The following is a 9,409-nucleotide window of genomic DNA, read 5'->3' as shown; positions in this document are numbered from 1 at the left end:
GTAATACCGTGTAGGAGACTGCGCATCAGAGCGGACATATGCCTGTCCCCAGCTGTGGCTACAAACGATGTCGATAACCGCCGTCAGGATGGCACCCAAGCAAGAAGCATGAAGACTGGCGTCGAGCGAAAAGGCCCCCGACGCGACGCGCCTTTCGCAGAGAGCGCGCATTTGCATCGGCACTCGCGCTGTCACGGTCTGTCGGCTCCGCTGGTCCGTCGGGCCAGGCGCTTTCGCGAGGAGCCTCGGCGCGACAACTCGAGGCCTGCGGCACAGGCGGCGCCTCGAGGAGCCGCCGCGTATGCGCAACAGCTGACACGGCGCCGCGCGGTGGGACGTGCGCGCCGAAAAGTTCAAATGCAAATGTTCCGGGTCGGGTGTTCCCACCCTCCGCATGCCGATCGCAGGCGGCAGCCCTTGGGTCGACAGACGCTGGTCCAATGTGAAAACGATCGGCCACCGCCAATTTATTATTGTTGGACATATGTGGTCGCTGCGCAGGCCTAAGCGCAGAGCCAAACTCGCCTGCGCGACTCTTCTTTTTTTAGCTGAATCATGGGTCTCTAACGACAACTTATTTGTGGACGATTTCAACATTTTGTATGTCTTTATTTTGGTGTACGTGTGTAGCGCGAAAAAGCTGAATCACCTTTTCAAAGTTTCAAGTGCCGTCTTATGGTAAATTGTATGCGACGTATAAAGTATAAACGCATTTTACTCGCCCAACGCGCGGTCGATGCACTCTTTTTCTCACAGCACGCAGCGTCTTCACTCCAATTGTTGGGTCGACAGGATGTTGGCGTGTAAACTGCTCGGTGCACTATCCTGCGCCGTTCAGCTGGGCTGATGGCGCTGCGCAGGAGGTGCAAACCAAAAGCGTCTGGTTTTTGGGAAAGTACCCGAGGCACCATTAAACGTTGCAGGATTGGTGACTGGGAGTTAATGGGGCCGCTGCATTACTCCCGTCACACGTGGACTACGTTCGCCAGAGTACGGTAAACCATTTACGAGAAAAAAAAAAAATAACACACACACAAAGGCATATCTTTTTTGTCTGATTTTCGTTACGGGGTGTGGTCCAAATATGCAAAGTTGAACTTACGGCACACTCCATGCACTTCTCTATTGCTTGCTTTTTTGTTTTTAATCGAGAAATTGAGCACCTATAACAATAACGATGACATAAGCAAATCAGCGTGAAAGCGGGACACGCGTATACCGTGCTGTGAGCGCGGCATGCGCGTCGTGGTCTCGACTGTACAGTGTCGACCGTAAGTGCAGAGGTCACAAGCGCCTTTTCTCCGCACTGCGCGGTCTCGCTCTTCTTCGTTGACGCACCGACGGCGATTGGACGGCTGCCCTGAATGAGTGTAGGTGGAACGCAGCGAGCAACTCCTCCGTCCGCGCCAGGACTGAGGCCGATATATTTTTGGAAGCTGCGCGCGAGATGTATTTCTTTTCCTGCGGCGGATTTTCGGTCGCTTGCGCGCCGTGTGCACCACCTTCAAGGATCCCCTGGCGCGGTGACGTGTCGCGCGCACGCGTTGACACCCGAGCACCCAACCCCGCTGTGCCCTCCCCCTCGGCGGGAGAGACCACCGCGAGCGTCGTCGCGTGTAATTGGCTCCCAAGTCAGCGATGGGCATCGACTCGCGCTGGATGGTCCTCGGTGAAGCACTTATAACGAGCCCCTATAGCGCACACGCGCGTACTCCCGCATGCAAATTAGCGTTCGTCGCGCGTACGCAACTCGAAAATTATGCTGACTCGATCTGCGCGCCACACGCCGCGAGTGATTTCTGCTACAGCTTATTTCAGTTGGGCTGAATTGTACTTCGGGGTCGTAAACCAGCTTGACCTAAAGGATGTTCTTGGCTCGCGCAGTACAAATTAAGCGATGACGCAAAGAAGTACTGGCGCTGGCACAATCGAAACAGCTGTCATGATGACATCAGTGTTTGACAACTTGTCACGCACAACCGACGTGCTAAAAAATAAAAAAAGAAAGAAATTGAGCTCATATGTCAATCAATTCGCGCTCCAAGATTGGCTGTTTTATTGTGTATGTGTAATCTGCTACCTTAATCTCTACAGCAACCAGCAGTGTTGTGTCTGTTTTTGAAGTGTATCCACACCGGAAAAGACACTCCAGTCAGTTCAAACGAGGGTGCTGTTCAGTGAGGGAAAGGCGTGGTGCTAACTTTTTCTTTGCAGCCTACAGAAGAACCAACTCGTTAATAACTTGTGCAACATCTTGTACGCAATATGGCAGAATACTACCAATAATGACTGCTGATCGTTTGGTTGCTATTATACATACGGCATAGAATATTTCATTGTACGTACCGTCAGATGCTTCACGTATGTCCTAATCCCCTGTGTATGGTCCTGCGAGTTATTTGAAGAAACATTTTAATGTGTACTTTCCTTCACCCCGATCTGCAGTCCACGCCTACTTTCACCTTTACATGTGTAACGGAAAAGAAGATAATTATTACAGATATATGATATGACATCGGTTTCTCAATCCCTAGCTCTCGCAATGACTAGGCACTTATGATTCCAGAACGAAAAGTAGAAATGCTGCGGTTTTACACATTGCGGCACATTGATAACTCCCCTATAGACATTTCTCGTTTTTAAGTAAGATCATTATTATTTTGTTACCTTTTTTTTTTAAATGTAAGTGCACTTCGCAAAGGTTTTACGTTTCGTAGAACTATGAAAGTGAATTGTATTGACAAAGGCATTAAAAAAACATGCCTGCACTTGTGTTGCGATTGTTCGACATCCGTCGCAAAATCTGGTGGTTTCAAACTTTAGCGCGCAAGCGCCGTTAAAAAAATAGAAAATAAACCGCGCGCCCCATAAATGGCAGCGCCAGTTCCTGCCCGTGTGCGCATGCGTAGCCCCCACACCCGCGTTGCTGCTTCCATTTTCTGTGGTTATCAAATCGTAGTCGCCGATTATCGACTTCTACGGACCTTCACGCTATGTTGCGCTACTTTTGAGTGTGCTACTTTGATACATCGGACGGCCACGGCTTCGAATTTAGTTGAAATGTGAGTAGATAACGCACTCGTGGGCTCTGTGAGGTGTTTCGAGTGCCGCGGTCCGGCGAGCTAGGGACGACGGGCGCATAGGTATAGCTTGCCGCTCTTGATCGTGCGCGTGTTTCTTTGCCACTGCTTTGCAATTGTTATTAAATGTCCAAATATTATATGCGTTTATTGAAAACACAGGCTGTTTCACCTGTACTGTAGGAACCGTCTTCACGTGCAAATGGACTTCTCACATAACTGGGCGTAACTTCAGTGGGTCAAGTCAACGTATCCGATGAGGATCGTTGTCGCGAAAGAAATCGTCAGACAGCGGTAAGGTCAGCATGAATTGTTTGCTCGCACTTTAACCTAAATTATCAGGATTACGTGGGCTGAATATGCTTAATGTTTAGACAGCGGACAATCTGTCAATGGAGGCAACTAACTTCGTGTGGACGGTGCTTTTGATCGTTGACGTATAGCCGCCTCTCAATAGCTGTCGTGTTTATTTCCGAACGTCTTTTGTGCTGTGAGAAAGCTAAGCGTATAGAAAGACATAAAGGGCACGCAACATCCACGCGTGCGTTGCTGGAGGCGTTTTTATTCTTTTTAGACATGAAATCGCGGCTGACGCATAAAAGCGCCGACGCTCCTAAATATTTACGCCGGCTAGTTGCAGAATCTGGCAGTAGCAGTACGTGCCCGCCGTGATGTTTATATCGTGACTGTTGATAGCGATAACGAACCGTCATTTCAAGAGCAACCTTTACAGGTTGTGTGCAAAGCTAGAAATAACCTGCCCCTGAGCGATGACTAACTTATCAGCAGAAAGTAGCTATACGGTCTTATTAGATTCATATATGCTCTCTCTCTCTCTCTCTATTTGTGACTTTAGCAGTCGCATGATTCATATAGATGACGTCATGATCCAAGGCTGGCGACGTAACAGCACGTGTTTCTGTATTCAGCTGAAATTTTTAGAAACGAGACGGCTGCGATTCATCACAGCCGTCAAAAAGCTATTGTGTCTAGAGACATTGTTCTACACAGATAACATTGTAAACGGCTGTCTGACAAGCTCTGCGTATGCTGCTTTTATTTCTCGTGGGAAAAATTTGAGGAACATATCTGTTCTTGCTTTAATGTTTATCAGACCTGCTACGAGAATCAATATTCTAAACATAAAAAAGAAGAAAAAAAGAGACACACTTGCATGCACCAACTGCTGTTGTAGAAACAGTGACAGACTGGTGGCTTTGCTGAACTTCAGATGGCGCATCGGAGCATTGTGCGGACAAGCAAGTTTCGCCATGTGTTTGGCCAGGCACTGAAAAGAGAGCAGTGCTATGATAACATAAGGATCACAAAACAGTCATGGGATTCCAATTTTTGTGCGGTCAACCCAAAGTTCCTGGCCATCATCATAGAAGCTGCAGGTGGTGGGGCATTCATGGTGCTCCCGTTGAACAAGGTGAGCATGTTTTCAGGCATAAATTTTTTCGTTCCCTGCTTTACATTGTCTAAACTGCCACACATGTGTTTCCTAGTTGACATTTTTATCTCAAGTATTTCTAATGGCACTATTGACAGATTTGACAGATCACTTTCAGGCGCTCTATAGAGTACTTGCAGTGCAGTTTACGGCGGCTGGTCGAAATTGAGCGCTCAGAACACATTTGCTTGGTTCACTCGGAGCGCCACGCTCCACCTTTGAGCATTCGGCGGCACTCAGTTTCGAGCTGGGTGTGCAACCAAGATCTGACAGATTCTCCATCACGTGGCACCTCAGATTGGTCTGGGAGCAGCTTAATGTTTGGCTGGGGCAAGCTTTCTTTGGCTCCCATCTCGAGAGGGCTCCGAATTATTGTATATTTAATTGAAGTGCGCTATGAACCATTCAAATGTGTCATAAGAGAGTCCCCTTTGTGCTGAATTGACCTGCAGTTAACATTTTCAAGGTAACATGAAAAACTTTAGAACTTTCCTGTGTAACACGCATTGTTGATGCAAGTCTAAAACAGGCAAAATGGGTACACAAATGATTTAACCATGGGATACATGTGTTAATTTTGTGCCACATTGCATAACCATGAAAAAATTGCATCACCAGCCTATTTGCCCAATGCTGCAGCACTGCGCCACGCAATAGGGAGCTGGCACTGGCTCTTTGCAAATCTCACAGGTATTTCTCTAAACTGGAAAAAAGAGCTACACTAATGATAACGCACTGCGAACAACTGAAATGGATGTTTTCAGATGTGCACTCAAAATCTCATGTTGACATATTGGCTGTTACTTCAATAATCAAAAATTGAGTTTGCTAATTACTAAACATAAATTATTTAACAATAGCAAAAAATAAAAATATTGGAGCCTTCTTCAGGTGGCCGCTAACATACAAATTTTGTATGTTAAAAGCTGTTTGATAAAAAGCTTGGCATTGAAAAAAGAAAATTGTGCCTAGTAGGTGGGAAACCCTGTATTTAGCTGAGTTGCTAGAAGATTAACTTATTAAGGTGAACTTTTTAAGCTGACACTGAACTCTATAGGGACCTTTGCATAGTTTTTTATAGATGCAGGGCATTTATGTTAGAGTTGGAACTCCTGATGATAGATTTTCAAGACTCTTTCATGTGTGCCTTAAAAGAGAGTATGCTCCTGAGGAGTTTACGTTACAGGAGCCAGAAATTTATATTGAATGGAAAACTTATGGATGTATTGTTATTTCTTGACAATAGTGAGTTGCTGCTGCATTGTGATTGGGTGAGTGAACTACTGGGCAACAACTACTAAGCATATATTTCTCTGCAGACTGGTCGAGTGGATGTGAACCATCCACTGGTGGCTGGGCACAAGGGACCTGTGCTGGACATCGCTTGGTGCCCATTCAATGACAACATAATTGCCAGTGCTTCAGATGATGCTGTGGTTCGTGTGTGGCAGATCCCTAATTTTGGCCTTGTCCGCCCACTCGTGGACCCAGTGGTCGAGCTGCCTGGGCATGAACGCCGTGTTGGACAGGTGCTATGGCACCCGTCAGCCAACAATGTACTGCTCAGTGTTGGTGAGTCAATCTAGCTTTAAGATAACATCTTGTTCTTGTTCTGATCTGCATCTTGAGCTATATTTTAGTGATTTACTGTTAACGCTAAGGAGTACTGACACAAAATCATCAGACTTTTCATTTTTGCGATAAAATGAAGGTCCTCGAGCTTGAAATCATATAAAATATACTGGCAAGCCTCAGAGCACCACGTATAACTTACTATAATAATTTTCTATGAGCCAGTTTGTTTCTTTTCCAGGTGGGTGTGTTGTGACGTCATGAAGCTGAAGGTAGTCACATGGGAGCAGAACATTGTGACATTGCTCACTCTGGCTGGCTCTGTTGTCCGCTATGCTGTACATGAGACCGAGAAATAATTGAATGGACTGAACTAGATGTGTAAAAATCCACGATTTAAGGCAGCAAGTTGGGCTAGTTGTTATGTATACAAAGGCATGTTCCAGCGTGTAAGGAAAAAAAAAAAACTCAGAGGAGGAAGACAACTGGACAGGTAGAACGCTTGTCTTTGGCTGTATTCACTTTTTGAAAAGAATGACATCAAGTCACATGGTAACAGGAAAGGACACATCTTGGTGCATGCCCACAGAGGAGGGACAAATGCGTGACCCATTTGATAAAAACCGCTGTCAATTGCATAAATCACAAAGCCATTTGTCGAGATAATTGAGTTCTTTTTTCACCATACCGACAAAAGGTGTGCATCAAATGTGTCAAGAATATTGCCCCCCTCCTGTAGGCATGCACCAAGGTGTGTCCTTCTCTGTCACTCTTTGACTTGACGTCATTCTTTGCAAAAAGTTAATACAGCTGAAGACCAGTGTTATACCTGTCCACTCGTCTTTTAACATGATTGCGTTAAAGGCCCAGTGTTGCAAAAAATCTGATGTTGAAAGTTTTTTGGCGAAAAATCGTTCCGAACCACAACCACGCTAACCCTCTGCTTGGTACAGAGGCGTTACTGAATTAATTGAATTCCTCAAAGTAGGCTGCATTAGAAAAGTCACAAAGTACAACTTAAACACAACCTGCAGACATGCTAGTGTCGGATTGTAATTTGAATATGCCAGAAAACATAATTCCGTTATGTGGAAACTCAAACATAAACCCCTTTTCCAGTGTTTCTACCATTCATAGAGCGCCTAGTTCCATGCAACAACACCATCCAGATGACGCTTGCCTCCATGGCCCACGCAAGAGGCCGCATTTCTACCAGAAAGCTTGTCTGCTCGGTTTTCATGCACAGCATTCACCGCCAGTGTTCCCCAGTAAACATTACGGCTACATAAACTGCAGTTGCCAGGAAGCAGTCAGAGGTCTTTGAATGCTATCGCGTTCCACTCTTAAACTTTCAGGGTCAATGACGTAAATATACGGCGCAGCGAGCGAGTCTAAAATGGTCAATGCCATATATTTACGGTGTCATCTGTGTGTTTAAAAAGCACGTCAATTTCCTAACTGTTTCTTTCCTGGTATGTGCTGCCACTATGTGGGAATACAGGAAACTTATTTCTCGCGCCTCCCTCTCTAGGTTTTTGTGTCATGGTTTGTTTTAGAGGTAGTTTGTTTGCTCCGGCGTGTCTGTATATTGCCGCTTGCACGTTGGTGCATGTGCAGGCAGGCATCGGTTAGTTTGTGTTTTGTTCCGCTGGCGGTTTCGGCTTCTTGCACTCGCAGAACTGTTGGCTATCTCACTATTAATCACTGAAAGGGTGACCGCCTGTTACTCGCTCGTTTATTGCTCACAGGGGTGTGCATACCCGAAGGATGCCACTGTGCATGCGTTTATTATTATTATTATTATTTTTTGGAGACTCGCGAATACCAATTGCCTCTGGTTGGCGATAAGATAAAGATTAGCATAAGTTTGTCACACATTTTGCTTTTTTGATGAGCGCACAACCACACAGTTTTCTTGAGTGTGCTCACCTACACAGTTTGATTATGTTATAGACGTAAATATTAGTGTAAGAGCAGGAGCATTTGAAACTTGCGAAATATTCTCGTGTGCGCATTTTCTAAGCCTTGAACTATGTACATAACAATGCATAAAATTTTAAATTTCTATAAGCTTATTTCCTTTTATTATTGTTGTTATACATGAATAAACAGTACATATATACCAACGCAAAATATATTTTTTCTCACTTTACGGTCACCCTAGAAAGATTACAGTAATTTTTTTTTAAATAGGCCCCTTTGAAGAATATAAATCTGCAATAAAAAAATCGACCCTGGGCGGTCGCATATGGTGAAAAAAAGATCAACCCTGAAAGGGTTAAAGGCGAAGCTCAAGCGTCCTCCAAATTTTTTCTCTACACTATTTTCTGTTCTTTTCTTATGCACCGGAACATGTCTTCATCAATATACATAATGTTATGGCAACATGACGCAGCAACTTCACGTGGGCGTTGCCACATTGAGGCTTACCGTATTTACTCGAATCTAATGTGCACCTTTTTTCCAATAAAACGGGTCCAAAATTTGCATGTGCATTAGAATCGAGTACGACCATAAATCCGCATTACCATATCGCCATCGGCATTTGAAAAATAGCCGCCTCGTATGCGCTTCTAGCCTAGCTGCCGTAGCTTCCTCTATGTGCATACATCCATGTTGTATGTGTAACCAGGCGCTAGTGTAACCTAGTCTACCACCTGTCTTCCCGTTTTCTGTGTTTATTCAATCAGCATGGAAGCGCCAACTGCGAAGACACGCCGAGTCTACCATGATGCCGCATTTAAAAGAAAAGTTATCATGTGCGCGGAGATAGACGGAAATCAGACCGCATCACGAGTGTTTGGAGTTCCCGAAACTTGTGTGCGGGACTGGCGCCAACAGGAGGAGAATACTTTTGCCAGCAAAGCGACAAGGAAGGGTTTCAGTGGAATGAAGGAGGGCCGCTTTGCTGAAATAGAAGAGTTGCTTGCAGAATATGTGCAAGAGCAGCGAGCAGCACAGCGGCCTGTGACGACCGATCTGCTCAAGGTACGGGCGAAGCACTTAGCCCTACAGAAAGGGCTAACTACAGAAAGGGTTAGCCCTACTTCAAAGCAAGCAGGTGCTGGCTATCAGATTTTATGAAAAGGCTTTTCTCTTCGAAGGCGGACAGGGATATTCCCAAAATTGCCCGAAGGATATGAAGAAAAATTGCACAGTTTTAAGCGGTACATCTTGAAGTTGCGTCATAGAAATGGCTACCACTTCGGACAGATTGGAAATGCCAATCAGACGCCGCTCTACTTTGACATGCCTGCCATAACAACCGTTGAAAAGAAGGGGGCGAAGCAAGTGTGCGTTTTGT

General features: G+C 45.4%; 1 protein-coding gene across 3 annotated transcripts in view; it reads left to right on the top strand.

Annotated features, from left to right (window-relative positions):
* The first annotated feature begins 2,901 nt into the window (after positions 1-2,901).
* Positions 2,902-9,409, top strand: part of coro (protein coronin) — a 40,209-nt gene continuing 33,701 nt past the window's right edge. The window contains exons 1-3 of one of the 3 annotated variants that reach the window (XM_065427468.1): positions 2,902-3,062; positions 4,312-4,512; positions 5,853-6,105. In XM_065427468.1, the coding sequence (XP_065283540.1) occupies positions 4,312-4,512; positions 5,853-6,105 (454 nt within the window). In that variant the 5' untranslated portion in view covers positions 2,902-3,062. Of the gene's footprint in view, positions 3,063-3,259; positions 3,380-4,311; positions 4,513-5,852; positions 6,106-9,409 lie in introns of those variants that run through there. The other 2 variants (XM_065427465.2, XM_065427467.2) reach the window with 2 other exon arrangements.

Source organism: Dermacentor albipictus, chromosome 2 (genome assembly GCF_038994185.2).
Source record: "Dermacentor albipictus isolate Rhodes 1998 colony chromosome 2, USDA_Dalb.pri_finalv2, whole genome shotgun sequence".
In the NCBI taxonomy this organism is placed as follows: Eukaryota; Metazoa; Arthropoda; class Arachnida; order Ixodida; family Ixodidae; genus Dermacentor; species Dermacentor albipictus.
Note: the sequence above shows the minus strand (reverse complement) of the source record. Positions and strands in the feature narration are given on the sequence as shown.